The following is a 26,639-nucleotide window of genomic DNA, read 5'->3' on the forward strand; positions in this document are numbered from 1 at the left end:
TCATAATTTGAGGCTTTGTTTTTGAAATATAAGCAGCACAGCTTTGACTTTTGGATTACGTCGTAATCCTTTAATGTTGTTTACAGTTTAAATTTCAAATATGTAGTTGAACGAGTGACCACACGTACACATACTCGTATATGAGAAACATGTGTCGATGTATGTTCACACCATGGCCAAATGCATCTGTTCCAAATGTATCTGTTCCAAATGCATCTCCGTAAACTGTAACAAATTTTTGCACTGGCTTTAATAATTCTTTACCGACTGAAATTATACACCCCTTGCAACATAAAACTTTTCAAGTATGGATTGCAGAAGGACAAATATTTTATGTCGTGCAATTTCACATTAAAAAATACATTTTTTTGCCACGTATCGATGAATTTCTGTTTCTTGTAATTTATTATGCGAAAGGTTAATAGAACAAGATTCGTTTGTAATACAGTTCTTTGATAAATGAGCAAATGTACGGAAAATTTCTATTCAATGAATTTAAAAAATTATTATTATCCCACCTTTCACCGTATATTTATTTTATACAAGGACGTAAGAATTACACATCTATTCCATACGAATTGCATGTAGTTATTACAATTTACTGAAATTTAAAGAAGAGTGTATTTTTTTATGTGAAATTGCACGACGTAAAATATTTTTTCACTATGGTTAACAGTTGGAATATTTTTTACGATGCATGTCGATTACACATATTTGTGTAAAAATCATCCACAAATGAAAATGTAAATTTATATCACTAATGGATTAATGTTTTTCCGATAAAAATTGACTAAAACTCAACATCGTTAGGACTGTTTTCAATCGTACGCTTTTTCATATACGTATTTGTTGAATTCAAAAGTGATTCGAATTAATTTCATAATATTGTATTTTGCATATTGTAATGTATTAAATGTACCTATCTACGTACATATGTAATACATTTATGTATGTATATGTTATGTATAAATAAATTATGCAAAACATAAATTAATTTTATATTCTAAACCGTGTTGTTTGCTGCTACTATTTTTCGAAATAAACAATTCGTTCAAACTTTCAATACTTCGACTTTGAATCTTTAGTACAAAGTGCAAAAATTTGTTCTTACTCGGAAATAAAAATCGGCCGTTACAAATTGTCAAGTGATCGTTCTTTTGCTATATTTAAATTTTATTTTAATCGGAGTCTCTGCCCGAATTTCACATCGATATTATTTTTTTCGTTACTTTCCTTGTAAATAACAGCGACGCATCTGCAAAGTAAGATTAAACGGTTCCGTTACCAAGGTTGTCCATTGCAAATAGTAAATTATCTCCGGGGTGTCAGGTGCTAGTTCAATCCGAACCGATCGCAATTCAATTGCACTATTCACTCTCAACCCGGTAACCGAGTGCGCACCGCACAACTTGCAATTTATCTCGTAACGCAGCTTTGTTGCAATCTCTTCCTATTAAATATATTTTTACCCATGACGCATACTAATCATCACGATTCCGTACCTGGATAAGCTTTATTAAAATTATGTATTCCGTTACACCCTTTCGTTGGGCTAGCAAAATAACTGTGAATAAAAATTAAAAAAATTACCAATCCTTTGCAATTTTATAAGTTATCTCGAAGATCCGTTGAAAATTACTTTACGAGCGTCTGATAAAGTTATACGAAACGAAATGCAAAACAGATTTGATAAATATCAAATATTAAAATTTTCTTTCACAATATTAATTTTTCCTGACAGATTATTTACCATATTGACCAATGAAATAATTTTAAGCAACTTTTAAGCAATTATTATTACGAATTTCTAACGTTTCTTAAAAATGGTAGATCTTCGTATGTTTTAAATACATTTATTTTTCTTGTTTCAGACTATCTCCATTTCAATGTTGTTACGGTATTCGCATCATCAGATTTTCATATTTATTGGTAAGTGATTACAAATATGATAATAATGTTACAAGTGTTTTAAACCAATTATGCTTAGTACCTGTGCCATCGCTAATATTTGATTAGTGTTCGTCAGTTCAGTCTAATCGTAGAATATAAAAGAAGCATTTTTTTCACATTTGAAAATCAAAGTAGTGTTATATTCTTAACAACATTTTTACGCTTACTTTGCTTTTTAAGACAGGTTTTCGTTTCATAGATGAATTAATTTTCTCTTTATTAAACCGCTAACTCATTAGTAACTTAATTAGTTTACGACACAACTGATCGAGATATATTTATAAATGTACAAATCTTTAGGTATATATTTAAGTTTCATCGATACAGCAAAAGTAACACAATATATTCCAATACTGTTCGAAAATATATTTCATATATCGATAATTTCATTCTTTCTGATGTCAGTAGAATATCACCAGCTCCGATACCAATCAAGAAACCTGCGTGAAGGATACAGGCTCTTGATTGGTGTCGAAGCTGATGAATTTTCCTCTACTCGAATCGGTAAGAAAATTAATGTTCTCTGCTGTATGTAAATATAGTAGTGAATATATAAGTTGTCCAATTCGAATACCATTACGCGTACTCAAGGATTAAAGATTAAAGATTGCATTTCCTGCTACAGTCTCAAACCTGACGCGTGTTTGTGCATTTACGTTGCTTTTATTGCAACGGAGTGATATATCCAAGTGACTTATTCGTGCAAAATTTGGTAGATAAGCGCCTGTAAATGAGTTAATTTTAAACAATCGGTAGGCTGAAACAGAGAATATATTTTCTCCGTTGAAAAATATTATTGCTTCCTTAAAAAGATAATCATATATTCGATCTTCGATACCACGAGGTGAACGACACTATATCTGATAATTTAGAATAAAAGACTTAATTGATTTCCCGTATCTGCTACAATATAAAATGTTAGTTAATACCATCCTTAAAAACGCTATCTGATGTTAATCTATCAAAAGAAGTGTTAAAAAATATTCGTAATCTGAGAATCTGATATCAATGCCTTCTTATCGAGAAATGACTTCGCAGCTTCTGTGAATCATGGGTGGAATTGTTAACGTTTATAAGAGGGTCAAATGAAAAATGGTCATTTGTAATACACGTTTCAAACGATGGAGACTTCGTCACCTTTGCCTGTGTTTGAGTTGTTAGCGATCACATTGATCACCATCGTTTTGGTGCAGATTGTGTCAATAATATACCATCAGTGCACTTATTGGAAAAAATGTGGAGTACCATATGTGCAAGTAATGCCACTATTTGGAACTGTATTGGGAGTTATTTTGTACCACAAATCTTTCCCAGATTACCTAAAACTCCTTTACAATAGTTATCCAAATGTAAAGTATATCGGAACAATGGACTTGACCACGGCAACTGTCATTGTACGAGATCCTGAATTAATCAAAGAGATGGGTGTAAAGTGTTTCGATCATTTCCCAGATCACCGAGGTTTCGTTACCGAAGAAATGGATCCGATATTAGGGAAAAACGTCTTTGTTTTGAAAGGCGACCGTTGGAGAAAAATGAGAAATACTTTGAGTCCATTCTTCACGGCTAGTAAGATGAAATTCATGTTTGGCTTGTTGTCTAAGTGTTCGTACGACTTTGTAGATTATTTGTGCAACCATTTAGAAGTTAGTTCCAAGATGGAGGCCAAAGACACATTTACAAGGTACACAAACGATGTGATCGCTGCAATAGCTTTTGGCATCAATGTGAACTCCGTGAAAAACCGAAATAATGAGTTTTATACGACAGGAAGGGATGTTGCTAATTTCAATGACGCCTTCCGCTTATTTAAATTATTGCTACTTCGTTTGAGTCCTCGTTTAATGAGAATGGTGGGAGTAACGTTCGTGTCCCGCTCGTCGATGAAATTTTTCCGGAACGTTATTTCCGAAACGATGGAAGCACGAGACGTGCAGGGAGTTGTCAGACACGACATGATCCATCTTTTGATGCAGGCCAGGAACAAAGAGCCACTTTCGACTTCTCAAGTGACTACCGACGATATCATTGCTCAAGCATTTATCTTTTTTTTGGCTGGGTTCGATACATCGTCCACCTTGATGTGTTATATGACTTACGAGCTGGCTTTGAATCAAGATATACAGGAGAAGCTGCGAGACGAAGTAGATCATTACTTAGCCGAAGGAAATGGAGAAATTTCTTACGAACTTCTAATGAAAATGGAGTATATGGATATGGTAATATCAGAGACACTAAGAAAGTATCCACCGGTACTGATAATCGATAGACTAGTCGCAAAGAAATTTCAATTACCTCCAGCTGGTTCTGGTTACAAGAGTGCAACCATATATCCAGGTGAAAATGTTTGGTTTCCTGTTTTGGCGATACATCATGATCCCAAATACTTTCCTGATCCAGAAAAGTTCGATCCTGAACGATTCAATGCGGAAAATAAGAACAATATCGTTCCTTATACGTATATACCTTTTGGACTTGGACCTCGAATGTGCATTGGTAATCGTTTCGCGTTAATGGAGACCAAAATTTTGATGGCACATCTCTTGCAAAAGCTTGTTATAAAACCCAACGAGAAGACGAAACCTTTAGTTTATAAGAAGGGCAGTTTCCAATTGGTTCCAATAGATGGATTTTGGTTTAGCTTTGAGAAAAGGAGTGTTTAGATTTGTTACCAATTACTATTGTTTATTGTTACTGTTTTTTCTATTATTTTTGTTTGTTTTTCTTTTTAGAAATACCCGGTATATTTATTAGGAAGTATACTTACTTTGTTGTATTTTTGTGATGGAAAAACTTAAAGGTGTTACAAAACTCTAATTTCAAATAAACATTTGAGTCTATTTTGAATTGTGTTCCGTTATTACTTTTATTTATGTCTTTGTATTTGTCTATTTCATGTAGAATCAATGGATTAGATGAATTTTCGTTTCACGATATATTATATGACATTAAACTCGATTAATTTGATCGAATTGTACGGTTTTAGAAAATTTCATTAGTTAATTTTACATCGAGTAAAGCGATTATTAAAATGTTAGTCTCGTTCAAGCACGTGAAAAATGATAATAAATTGTTTTTTTTATTTACGATATTTTTAATCGTAGTTTTATTTTTGGTCGTGTAGATTCATCTTCTCAAATTGTTTTGATCGATCGTGACTCAACAGGGAAATCGTATCCCTTATGTGTCGTATCGCTTCATTCGTTGACCTTCGCGTACTGATAGAGATTGTACAGTTTTTCGCTCATATTTACAACATTGTTAACAACGATCGATAGTCATTGACGGTTGAAGGAGTAATGGAGATTTTATTAACTTTATCTACATCTACGCTATTAATAATCACTCTGGTTTTTGTAGTTTTAATTCAGTTGTTTGTGCTACAATGTTGACGAGAATCTTACTGGAAAAAGAAAGGTGCGCCATACGTTAAATCTGTGCCACTATTTAGATCGATATCGAGGTTCTTACTTTGTCGAGCAATATTTGTAGAGCATTGTAATTTCATTTACAATTATCCTTCGAACGTAAAGTATAATTCTCCACGATCCTGATTTGTTTAGAGAGATAAGCATAAAAAACTTTAAACATTTCTCTGACTACTTTTATTAGCAAAGAGTTGGAACTTCTATCCGGAACAAACATTTTCTCCTTATCTGGCAAATAATCTAAGAACACGAGGAACATTCTCAGTTCATCGTTCATATCTCAGATCCTTCGTATAAAATGAAGTTTCTGTTCGAGTTGGTTTCCAAATGTTCAAACGAGTTCCTTAATTTGTCTGTATAGTCGTCCAGAATTTTTTAAAAAATATTCCAACGACGTGATCTCGTGAGTGTATGTAAACTGATTGCGAGAGCGGAACAATGAATTCTTTGCAAAAGAGATGGACGTTTTTTCCACTGGTTTCGCGAGTGTGGTTAATAAAGGTACGTGTCCACTTGAGAGTTTCTTTCGAGAGCTGCTCTTGAAAGCACTCTCACAGTGCGTGTTCAAATGAGAACAATTTTGAGAATTTTTATTCCCTGATAGTTACTGGTATACTCTCTGAGAACTTACTGTTCGATAGAACTCTCAGAATCGTATCTAATGGAGATAGGTCTATGTTTACTCTCTGCCATTTTTCTCATATCAGTCCCTTTCAAGTTACCGGCGAAGTTAGATCGTGCTTATGAGTATCGAAGGAGGTAAAGAAGGAAAAAAAGCAATGAAAAAAGAAAAGTTGCTGGATCAAACCATAGATTGACCGCAGATGTATTTAGATACGGGAGATGTTCTTTACTCATAAAGGAACTTCAAATTGAAGATGCTCAACAATTTCGTAATTTTATACGGAAGAAAATCTATTTCAGTTTATGAACGTGTATTGATTTCAGCATCAAGTTTGGATAAGTTATATTATCTAGATGATATTTCCTATTTATCTATCATCCATAATGTGTGACATCCTTTACAATTCTTCCAATGGTCCATTTCGATATATAATCAGATTAAGATTTGTTTAGGAATTTTAGAATAAAAGTTTGCTTTACTTTAAAAATACAAATTTTATATAAATAATGATGATATAATGAGATTAGACATAATCTATCTTCTGATACAAGCTAGAGGCAACAGGAAACTTGGGTATGTCACGATCGTTGACGATATTGTTTCGCAAATTTTCATTTCTTTTTTTTTTGGCTGACTGCGGTATATTCTAAAACTTAATATGCTTCATTATGTACGAGCTAATTTTGCATCAATATATCCAATAGAGGCTGCAAAAGGAAGTAGATTGGTTTTTGAGAGTAAGATTTTGTTGATTCATTTGGTTACACAAATTTATTTTGAATTATAATTAAAAGACTATAAATTCTTTCGTGTATTTACAAGAAGGGTAGTATTCTTCTTTCTAAAGAAGAATTTTGAATTGGCTTAGAAAAGAGGATGGTTTCGATATACAGTATTATTACGGTACATATTGCATGTACATTATTTATTGTACAAATTACTATTTGAATGTTTTGTTGAAAAATTGTCCACTTTTTTTTTTCAAAATAAACAAGTGTTCAGTGATTTATGGACGGAGGTGTATGTACATGAATATATATAAAGATAAACTATTATTAGAAATTATCATCACGAAAGGAAAAATAATTTTCATTTATCCTCATTTAATTGCCATTGATTTAAGGAATCCGCTAATGACAATATGTTTAATCATTTTTAAACACACTATCGGTATATTCGTATAGTAATGTTCGGGTACTAAAACATTCGAATACTTGTAAAGTGTTCGAGTAATTTCAGTTTTACTATGAGCAACTTAGATCACTCAACAAATAACGATCGTCAATTCCCGCGAAGACTAGTGACTAGTGGATGTGGACATTGCACATTGTCTTAAATTGTTTGCAAAATCCTCTGGTATGCTTCATTACGTAAGGATTACATGTCGTTAGTATTAAATGCTGTCGGAATAAAAATAATATCGACAATGTAATTATAAATCTGCTGCCTGTAATGCGTATATACAGATTCAGAGTTGACTCACAAAAGTGACTTATTTCATATCTTCCTATTTTTAGGGTGTTTAAAATATATTGCGAATCGATACTTATCGTCTTGAATAAGTTTCGTAACTATTGTGCATCGATCATTGTGATCTTTTCTACGTATTAAATAAAATTTATATATGCAGGGTGATTCAGAAATGTATGTTAATAATCCAAGGTGTAGGAGGTAGAATCTACACACTAAGACGAATAAAAAATGTTCTATGAACGTATGGTGCTTGTGTACCTTAGTTTTCAATATGGTGAATACCGAATCTGGGAAACGTTGGTGATCGACACCGTGATTAGACTTTTCTTTTGGACAGTGTTGGTCATCAGTGACGAACTCTTCGAATATGTAATTTTTCCTTACCGTTAGTAAACCTTAATACTTGTAAACTTTCATTAAGAATACTGTAAAATGTAATCAGTACACTGGGTATTGAATGGTTTTCGATTTTGTATACCAGTAATTTGAAGAAACCCGTTGGCCATTTAACGTATTAAAAACAAAAAGAGTAAAAAATCATTGGAAAATTAGATTTAGATTTATTTACTATTTCATAGATAACTTTCCTTCATTAATTGTAAGAAGTTGAATGTATTTTCTTCTACCTATAGGAATATTATTGAAAACGTTAATGCAGGTATTGCAAAAATTTATTATTACAATTCAAGTTTTCGATAAAAAGTACGGTATTAATGATAAAAACCATTGTGTAACGTAAACCCAGTTCGCAAGAATGAGTTCGTTACTCGACAGCGAACAATTAAGTTCAAAGTATTATAATTTTTATAATTCCACGTTGATTCAATTCCGACACGTGTTCGTGAAGTAACTCGTTATCCATTTCTCCTGAAAAGAAGATTTTTAATATTTGAACGATCTTTGATAAGGTTTAACTTCATGTCAACAGTCAAGTAACACCTTTTTTATTTCCTCATCGCTGTCCACCTAGATCGTAGAATTGGCAGTGAATTATCACTGTTATGTTTCTGTCATCTGTTTTCTGCAAGTATTGACGAGGAACAACGCAGTATGCTTACGTGGTTGACGTAACAGCCTTCTACTCCCTCCTACTCTGCTCCTCGTACATTGATAAATCCGTACATGTAGTCGACCATATTTATAACATTCCTTCTAGTCACAAGACAGAGTCGCTCGTAATCCATCCTCGTAACGATGGAGTTGCCTTCGTTCTCCATTTCGTTTAAACTCTTAGTGATCGCCTTAATTACCGTCGGTTTGGCGAAATTCATCTCGATGTTGCATCGGCAATATAGTTATTGGAAGAAGAGACGCGTGCCCTACATTTGGGCGATGCCAGTGTTTGGAACAGGATGGAGAATTTTCATTCGTCGCATTTCCTTTCCAGATTACGCCAAATTTATTTACAACTATTACCCGAACGTAAAGTACGTGGCGGTAATGGATTTCGCTACGCCGACTATCGTCATTCGTGATCCTGAACTGATCAGGGAGATAACAATTAAAAATTTCGAGAATTTTCCTGACCATCAAAGCTTTATCAATGAGGAGGTAGATCCGATTTTCGGGAGAAATGTTTTCTCGTTGCGCGGTGAACGCTGGCGAGAGATGAGAAACACTCTCAGCCCATCCTTCACAGCCAGCAAAATGAGATTCATGTTCGAATTGGTGTCGAAATGTTCGAAGGAATTTGTGGATTACTTGTACGATCATCCCGATTTTTCTTCCTCGATGGAGGCGAAGGACGCTTTCACTAGATACACCAACGATGTGATTGCCACTGTAGCATTCGGCATTAGTGTGAACTCTTTGGAAGATCGAGATAACGAGTTCTACATGAAAGGAGCCGATGCGACCAAATTCGGAGGTTTTCTACGTTTATTGAAGTTCATGTTGTTCCGTATGAGTCCACGTTTATCGAGAATCATCGGACTCTCGTTTCTATCATCGGACACAGCCAGTTTCTTCCATAGAGTCGTTTCCGAAACTGTGAAGACACGAGACGAACAGAATATCATTAGACCGGACATGATCCACCTTTTAATGCAGGCACGAGATAAAGAGAAGCCTACGTCGCAACAGATGACCATTGGTGATATTATAGCTCAAGCGTTTATTTTTTTCTTGGCTGGTTTCGATACATCCTCGACGTTGATGTGTTACATTGTACACGAATTAGCCATTAATCCGGATATCCAGGAGAAACTTCGTAAAGAGGTTGATCGTTACATGGCCGAGGGGAACGGTGAAATCTCGTACGAAGCTCTATCAAAAATGGAGTACATGGAAATGGTGACGTCAGAGGCGCTCAGAAAGTATCCTCCGGTAGTGTTCATCGATAGGTTGTGTGCACAGAAGTTCGAATTGCCTTCCGCTGGACCTGGTTACAATAGTGTAATCGTACATCCAACAGATACCGTTTGGTTTCCTGTTTACGCGTTGCATCACGATCCCAAGTATTTCCCCGATCCGAAGAAGTTCGATCCAGAACGATTCAGCGAAGAAAACAAAAGCAATATTGTACCTTACACGTATATGCCGTTTGGGCTTGGCCCTCGAAAGTGTATTGGCAATCGTTTCGCTTTAATGGAAACTAAGATTCTGATGGCCCATCTTTTGCACAGGTTCCATTTAAAACCCACCGAAAAGACGAAAATACCGATTGTGTTTAGTAAGGCTCAGTTTTCGTTGCATTCCGATGACGGTTTTTGGATTGGCTTAGAAAAAAGGAATGTTTAAGTTTACTGCAGTTTTAAGGTTCGGATAAGAGTGGTTCACGGTGTTTACGAAATTTTAGTGTGATATTTAATATTCGTAAACGATGATTAAATTGAGTGTAAGGTTGTTCTTTTATGTTGGATAACGTGAACCACATGTTTCACGATAATAACTTATTTTTTACCGAAGTTTAAAGATGAAACTACATCCTCTCGTGATTGTTTTTAATCGTTATACTATCTATTTAGATCCTATATAATCTGTGAGTCAATTAAATCGTGTCTAGTCGACGGAAAACTTGAAGTATTTAACTGGATGTTATAATAAATGGATCTAAATGGAAAATCTTTATCGAGAAAGATATGATCGTGTAAATCTTGTGAATACTGATATAAAATATAGATAAATATTTTAAACGGCCTAACAAATTTTTCACACTTCATTTAAGACGAATAAATTTCATTTTGAAAAGCGAGATTATTATATTCGTACCTAATTACGTATTTAGTTTTCCTAATTTTAGTGAAAAAAAAAATTTCATTCATATATAAATAAACGAAACTGTTCGTCTCATTTGGATAAAAAACCTCTCATTGAAGTACAAAACGCCAAGTCACAATGTGATTATGTAATACCATTCACTGCTAACACTAATGATACTTTTGTTATGGAATAAACACTTTGTATAAAATGTTTTATATAAACAAATATAGTTATCTTTAAAGTATATTTACGTGATTCTCTATTTATTGCATGAGGTTTTGTATAATTATAATTTACAGCGTTTCAACAAATGTATTGTTTGTCGATTTTTTCATCTTTTCATTATTTCTGATACATGCTGGTGGTGTAACAATTGTGTAAGACATATCGCTTCGGAGTAATACGCGAAGGATAAAATGTATGATTTATTAATCAGGAGATACTGCGATATTTTCGTCACCGTCTTGCTATTAATATCACGAACTGAATGTTTTATGATTCAGTATGTCGATTACTGGTTACATAGAATTTGATTTGTTTATTGCTAAGTTGTAGAATAAGTGTTGGAAAATAATTCGAACAGTTGTCAAGGAATGTTGATGATCATATTTCGTTAGTTTTTTGTCTCGGTTGCTTTACCATCGAAACTATGTTTGTATCTTACCAAGGAACATTCGTGTCACGAATTACAGTTTGTTTGTATACATACGCGCGGGCGATAAACTAGATAATGCCATAATTAAGTGAACTTTGCGCAAAATCTGACCTAATTTGAAAAAAATTCATTGGTTCGCTAACTCGAAGAAACTCGGAGAAACATTCGTTAAAACGAGATCGAGAGAATTATTTAAAGAGGTAATACAAAATACATACAACATTTCACTCTGTTATGTTGTGGTAAAACGATGGATTCTGCGACCTAGATAGACATATCTTGTTTTAATTCATTTTTTATAGTGACTAATCTCAGTGCAGTAATAACGTTAACCTTGAGAAGAGTACATACTAATACCAAACCGGTTTATCTAATCACACGTCTGAAGCATTAGTTTTGTTTACGTACGAAAGGTTCAGTTACGTTCTTAACATTATATTTTCCTCTTCCGTGTCACAATTTTTTACTTGCTGTCAGTTCATCCGTCATGTTTCATCTATGATTAGTTTGTTTTTACGATTGTAACGTGACTTGTACATATCAGACATTGACTTCTAGAAATTTTAACATTTAACATTTTAGTAAATAAAAATAAAAAGGTTTTTTTTTGTAAGATAGAATTTTTCAAAGTCAGCTGTGAGTTTCGAAACCATTAACATTATTCTTTAAATTAAGTTTTTCGATCAAATAACCGAATATCTCCGGAAGTAATTAATCTTCGAACGTATGTTCATAAAATATTTTCTATTCATTCTCGTGAACTCTACCAGTCAATTGTTTCTATTAGTTGTTGAACGAACCCACTTATGTACAGTACATATAATTTTTTCATTCGGTCAAATTTATTACATTTACTTTGTGCCGTTAAAATTCTAATGGCAGTAATATCAATGAAAATGTATTTATTATAGTTCGATAGATGTATTATTAATTGTTCACACGCTAGTAATTTCTATTTCAAAAAGATTAATTTCATCATTCTTTCGTGTTCGGATTAAGAACAGCAGTCTGTGATGCATTGTGTACGATATATGTACGTGTATAGAAAGCTATGGGTTCAATGAACCCCGCGTATATTTTATGTCAGTGTTTGTAAATGGCCACTCCAGATTAGTGTGGCGTAATCATTGAGCCAATAGTAACCAGAAATTTATCGGGGACACGCTATCACTTTTGCCTCCAACGAGTGGCTTTTTCGTTTCGATCATGATTTCGTTGTTTGCTTTAATAAATACTTCACCATCGAGCTGGAGAAGGAAGAGAGTGATCGACGTTCTCCGACGTTCGCCAAAAGATGTAGAAGACAGATTAAAGAAAAGGAAAAATGGAAGAGCAATTTGAAAGTTTAAACTGACTGGCGTACAAAGGGAGCTATTTTCTCAGGTTAATCGTTTGAAATACAAATTTGCATAGAAAAACACAGTCGGGGGTAGCCCTTATCTTCTCCTTTCGTCAGTGAGTTTCGAATGTTTTAGGCAGTTTCAGGACTGTCAAAGTTCTCCTTGTCTTTCGTTATTTTGTCTTCCATTTATGTTTATCTCTGGCAGTCTGTTTTCGTTATATCGAGTCTTTTCTTTCTTTTTATCTTCTCGGGTCTTTTCTGTTCGATTGTTTCGTACTACGAGCCCTTTCTCGACTTGTCTTTCTTTGTGTTTCACCCCCCCTTCGAATTTTTCGTCTCAAAAGCAAAGCAAAAATACTCGAAAATTGCATAGCCCGCTTGAATTTGTCAGCTGGAATTTCTAGATGACAAATACATAAATGTGTACCACCAGACTGTTGGAGGCCTACACTTATTCTCTAACGTCGTATTGTTCTTTTGTAATTAACATTATGTACGAAATTAATTACTTTATTGAAATTTGCTACTTTTCTAAAATAAATGCAGCATCACTAGTAATTCTTCGAGAGATAGTGAATGACAACTTTGTTCTTATTATCGTGAATTTATGGACGTACTTATCACTCATTAAAGATTACAATCACAGTTAAATTTATTACTGTGAAAACGTTTGGTTGAAAGCATATATCAATATTTACGTAAGGTATTACATTTGTACATAATATAACATGTATTAACAATAACGTGGATAACTTTTGCCGAAAGTAGTACAACTTTTTTAATATTTTCAAGAAAGTGGAAGGAAATATAAAAACTAGAAAAATATGGTAATATTTGTGAAAACGACCTATAGAAAATTTAACAAATTACGAAACACCTGCGAATTATTTTTGAATAAATTTTGGAAATGATATAGAACAAAAGAATAGTGAATTTTTACTTAATCTTAATTCGTAGTCTGATAAAGCAAATCTGTCACTATATACGATATTACATTTTCCAATCAAAATTAAAATAACAGTACAACGTGTATCTTAAAAGTAATTTCATCAAAATGCGCCCCTTACTTTGTCAACGGTGTGACAAAGTAGAAAAATGAGGTACGGACACAAATGAGACAAAAGAGGAACGAAATACTAATTGTATATAATAAGATAAAAACAGAAACGTGTTTTATGAAATATTGAAAAAAATATATTTATACACGGCAGAATTTTCTTGTACAACCTTTTTGCTTAAAGCCCAGTGTTTTACATATTCTAATATTATTTTTAATACTTTTTATTTCCGAATGTTTACTATCTTTTATGACCAACAGAAGAATCGTAATTTCAGCTATAAATATTCATTTTGGAAAAGAATGATCTCTTGACTTTGACTCAATAAGGAGTACAATTAATAACTTTAATTTAGCAGTATTTTTCAAAATTATTATCCATTAACGTCCTTACTTTCTGTTTGAAAATTTGTATTCGTTCAGACTCCATCTTATTAATTAATTTAATAAATAGAGACTAAGGTCACTTCTCTATAGTAACTACTGTAATTATCAAAATACTAGCCAACCTTAAAGTAACCAGTAAAATTTTCCTTATTATATTAACAAGAAAAAAACCCCATATAAACATAAGTTTTTGAATTACAGTCCTTCAGAGTTTCTTATTAGAGTTGATACTCGAAGTGATCTCCTCCGGCAAGAATAAAAGCTTCGCAACTTTGCTTCGCAGATTTGAATGGATTATATTCATATTTCATTTGAGACATCTTTAATACGAAACACTGAATGAAAAACTGTAACTGGAAAACAAAGTATTTACGTATCAATGTTTATATCACTTTCCCTTATCGACACAAGTAGATCACACTAGTAAAATTTGATTCCTTATTCTACGAATATCAGGTATATATTTTATACCTATTATGTAACTTGGTTTACATTTCTCCTGTCTGTATTCCAATATTAAAAACACACATAAGTTTTACAGGGCTTTAGTACAAAGCCCTTACGAAGTTGTTCGAAATTTGAGCGTTCGGTTATACCTAGGAGAGGGTTGTTTCTTGAACAGATCGTCGAAATCTACACTTTATCTCTGTCATCTATAATTCATTGGTAAAACGAGTTCTCAGGTTGCGATGACTAATCCATAGTAAGGCGCAGATGCGTGTGATAGCCACCTGTGTGACGGTTCCCATTTTATGACGTTTGAAGGTAACAAAGCAATGTCTGAGGCGCGAGAAACGTCGCGGTGGTTCTCGTATGTTTACTTTGTGCCGCAACAACGAAAAAATAATTTGATGATACGCTTGGTAACAGGCGGAGTTCAGATTACGTAGCGCAAGATGGAGGAGTCGAGAGTTTTAATAAGCAGTGGGAGTGGCTTTAGTGGGTGACATCTTAAAATCTAAAATTCATTAAATCGAAACACCAAGGTTGTAGCGGAAATTTGTAAGCAGCGATACTCGGGTTATTACAAAGAAGAGACGACATGCGTCGTCGTTTGGGAATAGCTGAACTTCTTAATAACATCGCTGTGCCTCAATTAAGTTATAGAAGAAAGCACCCTCATGAAAGTTTCAGTCACTCCCCGAAGGATTGAGCACTCGGCGCATACCTTCGTTACAACTGACCCAGAGACTTACCTTTTTTCTAATTCAAAACTCGAGTGAATCGCTGAAAGCAACGGAAAGTTTTAATTATCTTGGAAACGTCCTAGTGTTTCACATATTGTAATGAGGTTTCAGTCGATACAAGAATATTTGATACGCAACCTTGTTACGGTTGTATTTGAGAATGAGCATACTCTAAGTAAAAGAAGTTGGAAAGTTAAGTCATAGTATATCGTACGTACATATGTATATTGAATATTACACATTACGTATTAATTTTTCAAAGCGAGGCACGATAGACCTAATTTTTCGATTGTTTCAGCGATTTGTGTATCGATATTTAAAAGTTAGTCGACGTAACGAGCAAAGTGTGATTAAATTACCAATCCTTGATAATAAATAATTGTTTCGCGACACGCAGCGACCATAAAAGAGCGAATGGAATAAATTAATAGAAAGTTGTACAGGTTGTCATAAAAGAAGTGTTACTATTTTATTTTTATGTAAATTTTTAATGAAACAAGATAAATATATATATTTTTTATCAATGGTTTATTCAGTCTCTTCAATTATGTGTGGAATATGTTGTCGGTCAAATTAAGACCTTTAGTTGCTTTACAAATGCACGCTTTTTCGACAACATTTTTCATAACATTTTTACATGTTTTTTCTTTTTGTCTCTTTTGTTGTATTTCAGCTATTCAATTGTGATCAGTTTGTTTGCCTAGACCTTTTCCTTTAAGTAACAGCAAAGAAGAAAAATTTCAACTTTCGTTTCGAAAACATTTTTTTTTAATTTGAATTGCATCGCATGCTGTGTGAAATGTATCTGTCCGACTTAGGTCGATGAACATTTTCCAGTTGGTTACTGTTACTGCATTTTCTCTCTCATATTCGAAAAAACAACAACAACACCGGTTTTATAATGTCTCATGTCCAAATTTTATATTACACAATAGCTCTACGTGAATGTAATGATCGTTGATGAATAATTCGTGGATTCTTTAATTCCTAATAACGATTGTTTTGCTTATTGATAAATCCATTCATTTCGAAACGAGCTTTGTCATTCGTCGTTAAAGTTTACCAAAAATTAGGATTATTAATATGCAACTGTAACAGCCTTGCACTCCAATTTCTTCTTTGTATACTGTCATTGTCGTGTAACTCTTGCGTCAATTGAATTTTGTAAGAATAGAAACGCAAATCTTTTTTCATTATTGATAACACTAATTGCTGATTCATTTCAAGTTTTTGAACACGACATTTTGCGGAGATCTTTGAATTTTCAACAAAAGTTCAGTTCAGCTATCTCTTAGAGATGCAATGTTTTCCTTCGATAGTGCACTACAAAGATGACTACTTCTTGGTCTGTCAGCTTCGGTAAAAAGATCTATAAATTTGTAATTTACATGACGCATTTTTACAATCGAAAATGTCTCGCAATCTTCTGTGTGTTCGTACAACGGATGCTCGAGTTCGATAATATGTTTTTATTACAACGACGCGTTAAATCATAAAACGTTCCACGATACAATTGAACGGTTCACACTAAACGAGTGCTACTCGAACATTGACGTAACCCCAACAGAAAACAATGGACAGCGAAACAAAAGAGTAACGCTTCTTTTATGACACTCTGTATATGGATTAGGTGCGCCAAGAAAAGCGAAATCTTGTCTCTCGTCTCAAGGCACCGATCGAAAGTTTGCTAGAACTTAAATCGAGATCGAGAAAGTTTTGAAATTAATTCTTATTGAGCTTTGAACCGAGTCGTCGAACGCGACACGATTTCTTCACGGCCCTCAACTTGTGTAATAACCTTCCGCTCAGAAACTTTTCGTCACGAAGTATCTAATAAATATTAAATTCGAACCGTTCGTCGTCGAGCATAACGATTTCGATACAATATCCCGTCGCTGTACATTTAAAGAACGGAATATAAAGTGCATTTTTATGAATCCCTTAAACGCGTTCTAACCCGGACAACCTAAATGAATTAAACGCTGCTCGCTTGAATGCTTTCATCGATTTTTCGTGTGAAATGTACTTCTTTTCGTTTTGTTTCAGTGGACCTACTTCATATGTTGGAATTCAGCTTACCGATATCGTTCCCTGCTGCACCTCTGCTCACAGTGATTCTGGCTCTTGTCGGTGAGTTGTACAACTTTCACTCTTTAACTTGTCCCTATAAAATCTTTTTACTTTGGAATTTTTCGTGTTTGAAGTTGAAGAAACATTTCGACGAATGTTTACACGGAAGTGTATTAACCCTTTGCACTCGAAGCTTTTCTGCTACCAGAAACTAGCACCTCGATGAAACTAGCAAATCGTGTAATTAATTTAAAACGGAACATTTTCAGTTCAATATTTCATATACATATGTTTACATCTTACGAGAAAGGAATAATTGAATTTTAATTTCAATTCCAAACCACGATGGTTTTTCTAATTGGAGAAAGTATACCGAATTAAGTGGTGATCGAGAATCGCCTCTCGAGTGTAAAAGGTTAAACCGCATTCAGCTTCTTCGTGCTCACACGTAGAAATAGTGAACATTATTACTTCCTTTTTAATTCAGTTGTATAAAGTGTTATTTACAATGGACGTTTGGTATACACTATTTTCAAATGTTGTTTGTATACATTTTTATTATACTTCTCATAAATTTCAAAAATTTGTCTTTTAAACGTAAAGAACAACACGATTGTTTCGTCTTTTCTCGTTTGGTTATGATGGACCAGGAATACTGATGTCTTCTATTACAAAAAGTTCTTTGTTTCAATGTTTCGTTAGCAGTAAGTTTAAGTTTCTTAACAAAATGTTGCTTTATTAAGTCCTCGACTAATTTTTCTAACGTTACAATACGTTGATTGATTCTTCCGTTTCATTCAAAGTATCCGAAGTATAAGAATTTTTACTCGAATGAAAACTCTTCAACTTTCGAATTCAGAGCCAAGAAATTTTACATATTGCGTAAATAAAAACACTACCGCAAAGAAAACGCGTGATGTAAGTTGGATATATCAAAATTTAACAACTCAATTATTCCATTTAATATTGGGCTGTACCAAATTGATAAGTCAAATTAGTCTTCTTTTGCAGCTTTAGAAACTTGTTGAAATAATAGAGGACAATGTAAACCCTCAAATAATTATGTCAATATACATTTAACCGTTGCTAGTTTAAAGTTGCGCGAAGCTGCGGCGACCTCATAAACTGGATAAGGGTTAAACATGATTATTATCAGTCTAGACGAGACTCTCAGCATGAAAGTAGTACTAATATAGAAGTTACTTTGTCTATTTTACAAATTTATTTTATCTTCGTCAATTATTGTTACACGTACGAAATAAAATAATTTTCATTGATTTCGTTGCACAGATTACTTTTTATAGTTACCAGTGGAAAGACACTTTTCGAACTAATCGTTAGTACGAAGGTCTTCATTAATTTTGTTATTGAAACGCAGCACGCAAGCATTATACTAATGCCTTCCTGCATTTTTCTATTTAGAAATTGTATATTACCTTTCAGTCGATACTTCTATGAAATACTTGGTTCATTTTACTCTTTTTAAGTTAGTAGCGCCATTACTTTCAAATTGAGGTTTTTAAAATTAATTTCGCCAGCATAGGCGGGTTAACTGTTTTAGATATTAAATTTAGGAAGAAGAACTTACTCGACGATCTCGATAGGTCAATTGACATCAGTAGTTTACCTGAAAAGTAAAAGAATCCTAGTTGAACGCATATTGTCCAAAAGAGGAAATGTTTGTTTACAAAAATGTCTCGTCATCGATTCCTAAATCTTAAACTTCAGCTTTCTTTGACTTTATTTGACATTATTTTACAAAATAATTGTCGAACAATCCTTTAAAATACCTTTATAAGGATAGTAAATTATCGAATATTTGAAAGTTCTACGTGTTATCATTTATTCAAATATTTGTAAAGTACAATATTTGATAGTTTGTTAAGTATCTTTCACTCTTCGTCGTCAGAATGTAAGAGAAAAACTTTCACCATCGTTCTTTAAACCTTTGGTCTGTTCAAAACTGGAATGGGAATATTTGGGAGCTAAAACAGGACCAGAGAAGCAGTCGAAGGTGTTAAGTTTTGTCAGCAGTGCGTTAAAGTCGAGCACGTGTCAAGGTACCGAAGGTGCAAAATATTAACGGCCTTTTTACTAAATCAGGGCCTCTCTCGGTTTCGTTCCCTCGCTGATACGACGTTAGCTCAGTTACAAAGCTGATTGGCCGGGACGGTTAACCCAGGATTCTGCATAAATTTCTGATGAAGGCGCAACAGTTGGGTAACCCGCTCGGAGCCCATTTAGCAACGGTGGCGGCGTTGGTGGTTTCCCTACCACCACGACGCCCATTTCCATTTCAACCTGAATCTCCTCTTCACGCTTCGCATGTCCGTCAGCGCCATTCAATTGACCTGTATAAAGTGCGATATCGTTAATCCTTCCGTGAGACTATCTAACGGTTTCGGAAAAACTGGTAAGATTATATTTGTAGCACACAACCCTTCCACCTACTTACTTGCTCCTCTCCATCTTTTTCTTCAGTTTTTCTTATTTTTTTCTCCTACGGTTTGTCTCTCTTCCGGTGGTACCGATGAATTACAGTGAAACACACCAGCATGGAATTGAAAACGAGAGTACGAGAATAAGATTATTTCTATGAACACGAAATATTTACTTTTTTACTGTAATCAAAGTAGTCCTAATGGATTTTGCTATTCGATGGAAGTTACGATGAAAATGTAGTCCTTAAAATTTTCTCTTTTTTTTAAATTAAGGGGAGACACTTATCAGAAGCGTTAAAGAATGGATAGAGTTTGATAATTTTGAATTATCATGTTTGATTGTAGCTTTCGGTATTATTTTGAGTCTGTTTTTCGATGTATCGTTTTAATGATTCTTCAGCAAAAAAACTTTGAAATGGTGGAAATTGACGAGTGTTCAGTTGACTTCCACAAGCCGCCACTTGCACCAAGAGTCCGATCTTTGTGGACAGATGAATATATAGGTAGTGATGGATTTTGAAGCGCTTCGAGTTGTTTTGAAATGGCGGAACATTAGAGCCTCTTCGAACCTAATTCAAAGTCTAAAACTCTTGAAAGTCTTAATTGCCTTGGAAGTCTTGAAATTCTTGATCATCTTGAAAATTTCGGTAAGTTTCGAAAGTTTAACGAGAGTTTAGTATTTTCATTGGCATGCAATATTAAAGGAAGTCTGAAACGTTAGAGTTATTATAAATACAGATTCTTATGTTATTTGTTTTTATATTTTATAATGCATAAAATAAAGTGATATAGAAGAAAGTTATCAATGATTTAAATAAAATTTATAAAAAGGAAAAATAATATATAATGTGTTTATAGCTTATATCATTATTTATTCAGTACTATTCAAAGTTAACATCGTATTGCACACAATACAATATAAAATATTTTTTTTTATTATATTATATCTTTTATTATATTTTCTGCTTTTGAATAAATATGCGGGGATAGAACCGAATCGATTTTGTCAATTTTACAAATTGGGTTTACTTTTTCGTTCTTCGGTCACTGTATCAATTCGTACGATACTTTAAAATTAAGATTAAAAATTAAGCATAAACCTGATCGTGGCTTGTAAAAAAATCTCGAATCCAAATTTTACGACTTGAAAATCGATTGGTTCTTGTTCTCGATTCGGTCGAACGATTTTCAGTTTTCAGTTTAAATCGTTCCGTTAACGTTCAACAGCGTGAAGACGTAGGCGGTACGAAAGTGGCTAGTTTTCGTTCGAGAAGTGGTCAAGGTTTTCTTCGCTCGCGCTTATGACGTTATATTGCAATGCCACCAGTTGCACGGCTAGTATCCGAGTAAAATGGCGACAGAAGTGGTAAATTTCCGGATTCGTACTTGCTTCCGTAAGGATTGCCGGGGTTCGCACGCGCACACTTGTGTGCGTATCGGGTTTACGGGTGGACGTAGAAGAAGGAAAGGAAGCCTTAGGGAAGTTGTTATCTCGAGTAATGGGTTCCGGTTCCTGTGTCGTTTCCTGCCCTCCATCCGTCATCCTGTAGCTCTCTCTGGCGAGTACCTCTACGATTTCTCAGCCTTCTATACGTTCCCCTTACTCTTCTCTTCTGATATCTACAGTCTATCTTCCTCCCCCGCCCACCTTTCCTCGCTCTTTTCCGCAAAAAGAACATTCCGCGTCATATTTCCGCGATAAACACCGAAGAACACCAATTCGACCGATATACGTGGAAAATTTGGTATTGTACAAAATACATATTCGCGAGGGTGTATATTTATCCTCCTTTCATGTTCGTTACTGGTGCACTAACCATTGAAGATCAATTTCAACAGAAGAGGGAAACTAAATATATTTTTTAATTGTGTACTATTGATTCCCGGTTATTTTAATAACCACCTAATAAATTCTGATTTAAGATGGCGGTTTGTGATTAACTGCTGATACGATTTTTAAAATCCTGTATTCAATCTTTGGTCCGTCGATTTGAGGAGGAATTTTCTGTTCGAGATCTTTTGACTGAGAACTGTTTTTTACAAAAATACTAAAGGGCATACGTAACAATATTTCTGTATTTTGAGCAATTCTTCTTGGATCGGAGCCTCTTTTATATTAAAAATATAAGAAATCAAACATTTTAGATTTACACGCACACTTATATTGTAAGCAGTAACATAAAAAGGAAGCACGTGTTAACCTGTGTACAAATATCATAATTGTTTATAACAAATTGAGTTCAATAATGAACATTATTATAAAAAATTAAAAATCCCAAAGCAATTCTAATAGGCGGATTCTACTATATTTAAATTGTTTGAAAATGTATTTAACTGACATTTTGAACAATATGACATTAAATGAAAGAAGGAATATATGGTTTTTAAAAGATGGTGCACTCCTACATTACGTGCCAGTAGTCAGAAACTGATGAAATGAAAATTTCAAAAATAAGTAGATTGAACGTAGTGACCCAGTATCATGGCCACCAAGATCGTCAGATTTTTCGCGACTTCTTTCTGTGGAGCTATTTAAAATAAAATAGTTTCTCGAGCTTTAATCGAAAGTGTAATGAATAATTAACATAAACGAATAATCAATACATGTGCAAAAATAACACGCGGAAAATATTAAAAAACGTGAAAGAGGAATTCTTTCAAAGACTAGAGAAATGTATTTTTAATAATAGAGGACATCTAGAAGGATAACACATACACGCGCACGTACGCATGCATGCACGCACGTACACTCACTCATTCATACTCAGTCGACCATGTTTTAAAGCCATTATGATTTATAAAGTCTGACAAAGCAACCTCCTCGCGTTGTACATCAGGTAACACTTCAACGTTAACTTTAAAGGTTAATAACTCAACAACGGCTTACGCAAATAGATAACTTTTCGATATTAACTACAAGTATATTTAATAAAAAAAACATAGGGTTTTATTTAAAAATCTTAATGTGATCTTGACGTAGATTTTTAAGATCGATCCAAAATCAAATAATAATTTTGAACGTAACAATAATTTTGAAAGCTTCAGTTTAATGGCCGTATCTGATTGCTGTCAGACTTTTATCAAATGGCAAATTCAACTTTGTTATATAATTTATCAATTTGTTTAAACGTAACGTTGAAAAAATGATTCCCTTTGAAATCACATCTCACTGTTCTTATCAACGTTATTCTTTTATGCTCTCAGATTTGCAGTTCGATACACGATATCCTTTGTGTATTCTTTCTAAAATTTCATTGTTCCATTCGTCGTTCACGGCTGTTGCGTTCATGATTTTGTCGCGACCTGTGTATCATCGGCGTGAATTCACGTGAAATCGACCACGTGTCGTACGGCATTTGGCCTTAGAAACGACGAGGAAGACGATTTTGCATAATGGAACGTCAAAGAACGGAGTCCCTGGCGCCCCTGCATATCAGTGACGCATGATCGACCGCCTAACATGCTGTAAACACATTTTCAGGGACGGTCAGAATATGTTGCACTCTCTGCTGTTTCGTTTATCTGCTTACGATCCCGTCGAAACAACTTTGCTTCTATCCATATCAGTCTACGGGCACAGGGAGCGTTATTCAACCACTAAGAAACGTTTTTCGACATCTGTTTGTCCTGTTTCAAATTGAATTCAACCGAAGAATATATTAGGTTGTTCGGAAAGTCATTTCGTTTTTCAAAATGGAGAATATATGATTTAATAAAATATTTATACACCCTAAAAAAATCGTGTTTCATTTTCACAAAAAAAAAAAAAAAAAAAAAACGAAATGACTTTCCGAACAACCCAATATAATAGGTCTACGTAAAATAAAATTTTTGTAATAGACCTAGACAAAACTTACGTTCCAAAGAAACTTACAAAGATCAATAGAACGATATTATGATCGAATAGTAAATATTTGGAACTGAAACTGAATTGGTAACTTAGAGCTTAAATATCTATAGAGAAATAAACTGGTATTAACCGAGTCGAGGAAATATAATAGGTTTTAAGAATTTTAAAGGTAGAAGAGAGGATGGTAGGACAGGACAAGCTTCAGAATGTTTCGATAAAAAATTGATCTAACGAGAAACGTTGTTACGTGGTACCGAAATTCATTGAATAATGAATGAACAGTGAACAAGTTATAGTTAATTCCTTCAGTATTTCAAAAATTGTGAAAATAACTTTTAAAGTTTGTTAAACTTTAGAACAAGTTTAATTTTCACGCAGCACGCACTTTGGACTTTGCACTACGGATTTACGTTAGGTTGTCCCATGACTTTAACTCTGTTTATATAAATAAGCAGGTTTATCTATTAGTCGTCTATTTTACGAGTTTCAGTCGTTCCAGAGCTTTTTTAAAGTACGTTTCGTTGGTGACATAGTCTCTTTTAAAACATTTTTCTACACCGTTTAATATGGACATCCAAAAGAGGCACTTGCGGCACGTTATGCTTCATTGTTTTAAAAAGGGTAATAGTGTAAAGGATATTGCAGACGAGATCTGTATCATTTGTGGGAGTGGTTACGACTATTACGACCGTCCATAATTGGTTTAAGAGATTCAGAGCTGACAATTTTTACTTGAAAGATGAAGACCGCAGTTACCGTTCAACAACGATGCACACGGATCTTATCAAGGCTATGCTCTCTGAAAATCCACGATATAGTGTCCACGGGATAGTGGATGCCACTAACATACCCTGGACAATGGTACATAATCACCTGATCAGCATGGGATATGTCAATCGATGTGAAGTTTGGGTTCCCCGTCTATTGACGAAGACCGGCCTTATGAACCGTGTCTCTAGGTGCGATTTGCTTCTCCAAAAATACGAAAGAGATCCTTTCATAAAGAGGCTTGTCACTGGAGACGAGTCTTGGATTTTGTATCAAAATGTGCATCGAAAATGCACTTGGTCTAAGGACAATAGACCTTCCACTGTCGCGAAGCCTGGACTTCACCGAAAGAAAGTTCTTATGTTCAGTTGATGGGATTGGAAAGGTGTAGTCTACTACGAGCTACTTTCTCAAGGTGAAACCATCAATTCTGTTAAATACTGAAATCAATTTGATAAACTGAAAGCAAGCAGAAAAACGGTCAGAATTGGTGAACCGACAAGGCCTCGTTTTGCATCACGACAATGCAAAACTGCATGTTGCAGTTTCATTAGGACGTTTTACTGCACCCTTGGTAGTCCCCAGAGCTTGCTTCATTCGACTATTACTTGTTCTTGTTATTAAAAAATTCTCTCCATTATGTGATTCTTTAGTCATAATATTGCAAATTTCTTTTGCGATCGTTAAGAATACGACAGAGTTTTGAGATGCACAGATAAGATTCAATTGTTTTCAATAATCCGTGGCGGAATGTTTACCGATATACACGGGACAGGCATCGGTTTATCGATACTTAGAATTTATTAAAATTAATACCGTGGATTACAATACTATTGGAATTTGCTTATGAAAGCAAATTTTCTGTCTGTACATTTAACCGGGTGGCATCTCTCCACATCCGTTGGAAATGCGCCATGGAATCTGGAGTTGAGCAATAGTTACCGTGCAAGTTGTTAGGGTTAGATAGTTGAATCAACATACAGAGCGTCATTGATCTACTCATGTTCACAGTGCTTGAAACACGTGTACAATGTGCCTGCATGTGTTCTAGGCAAAGCAAACATACACGTATACCCATTTTCTGTTTCTGCTCCCTTTGACCGTGTTTGCTTTCTATATAATTTACAGAGTTCCGACACAGTGTATCGTAAGTGTGAAAATTCAGGTGCAGGGTTGTATCCCTTATCGAATCTGTGTACAAGGTGATCTGTAAGTCGTAGAAAAATAAAGCGGTGCGCTATTTATTCATTGCATCTTCGTCGTGCAAAGTAACAATCTTTAGAATAACTTACCAAGGAGATTTCTTTCTTAGAGAAAGTATAGCGATTTTCTGATATGTGCAACATCTTTCAAGCTTTGCATATTGACCTTGGTTTACCTAATTCTGGTAAATGGCAGCTATTTGTCTCTCTTTTATCGCTTCGTTTCGTAGATTTTCGGGTTCGATTTTCTTTACAGGTTCTAATATTCGAGCGGACATAAGGTATTTACGTTTAAACGCCTGGCAGAGAATGATTCGGTGGATTAATTTAATTTTGGCGGATTATAATCACGTGATAGATCACGTGACACAAAAAGGAACAAAAATGTGAATGCATCTGTCCTCATTTCGATTTGATCAGAGCAAGCGTGTCCAATCTCGGATTCCATCAAGCTCGAGTGCGTTCAGTACGCTCGGTCAGCAGGAAATATTATGTCCATTAAGTTCTGGGTGTTCCGGGTGTTCTGGTGGTCTGCTCGAAATTAGTGTCGGCGTGGCTTTGTTCGATGCCGATGACACGTCAGCGATGGTCATACACAGTTCACCACTGATTAACCACATTATTAGCAGTCGTTCCTTCCAGAAGCGATACAATCGTGTGTTAGATTTGTTTTGAATTTTGAAAACCGTGACCACGTAGGTCAAAAACTAATCGGCATTCTAATTCGAATTTTTCGATTTTTCAAGGGTATTCTCTTTGATAGCGCCTTTTGGGCGGGAAAAAAAGGCGTGATCGTGGTAACGTGATATTTGGTTTGCACATTCATTCGCTATTTTCTAATTTATTTTTACGATAACTGTAGCTCACGAAAATCTTGTCTACATAATTTTTACGATTGGTGTCGTTTTATGCATTCGTGGTAGAAACGTACGAGAAAATTTTAATTTCTACAAATATGGCTATAGCTCGTAACAGAATAATAGATAAAAATTAGAATTTGACA

At 34.4% G+C, this 26,639-nt stretch overlaps 2 protein-coding genes and 1 pseudogene across 3 annotated transcripts in view; all 3 read left to right on the plus strand.

Annotated features, from left to right (window-relative positions):
• The window catches only part of LOC143149888 (membralin), a 107,548-nt gene that overhangs the window by 7,685 nt on the left and 73,224 nt on the right, over positions 1-26,639 (plus strand). For both annotated transcript variants that reach the window (XM_076317683.1, XM_076317684.1), the window contains exons 8-9: positions 1,872-1,929; positions 17,352-17,435. In XM_076317683.1, the coding sequence (XP_076173798.1) occupies positions 1,872-1,929; positions 17,352-17,435 (142 nt within the window). The remainder of the gene's footprint in view (positions 1-1,871; positions 1,930-17,351; positions 17,436-26,639) is intronic.
• On the plus strand, positions 2,803-4,797 carry LOC143149892 (cytochrome P450 9e2 pseudogene; annotated as a pseudogene).
• On the plus strand, positions 8,625-10,923 carry LOC143149891 (cytochrome P450 9e2-like). The gene has a single exon (XM_076317687.1). The coding sequence runs from the start codon at positions 8,671-8,673 to the stop codon at positions 10,213-10,215; it is 1,545 nt and encodes a 514-aa protein (XP_076173802.1). The 5' UTR covers positions 8,625-8,670; the 3' UTR covers positions 10,216-10,923.

The sequence above is a fragment of the Ptiloglossa arizonensis genome, chromosome 8, assembly GCF_051014685.1.
Source record: "Ptiloglossa arizonensis isolate GNS036 chromosome 8, iyPtiAriz1_principal, whole genome shotgun sequence".
NCBI lineage: Eukaryota > Metazoa > Arthropoda > Insecta > Hymenoptera > Colletidae > Ptiloglossa > Ptiloglossa arizonensis.

Bases quoted from the DNA above. Each gene is read 5' to 3' on its own strand.
- LOC143149891 (XM_076317687.1), top strand. From the start codon at position 8,671: ATGGAGTTGCCTTCGTTCTCCATTTCGTTTAAACTCTTAGTGATCGCC.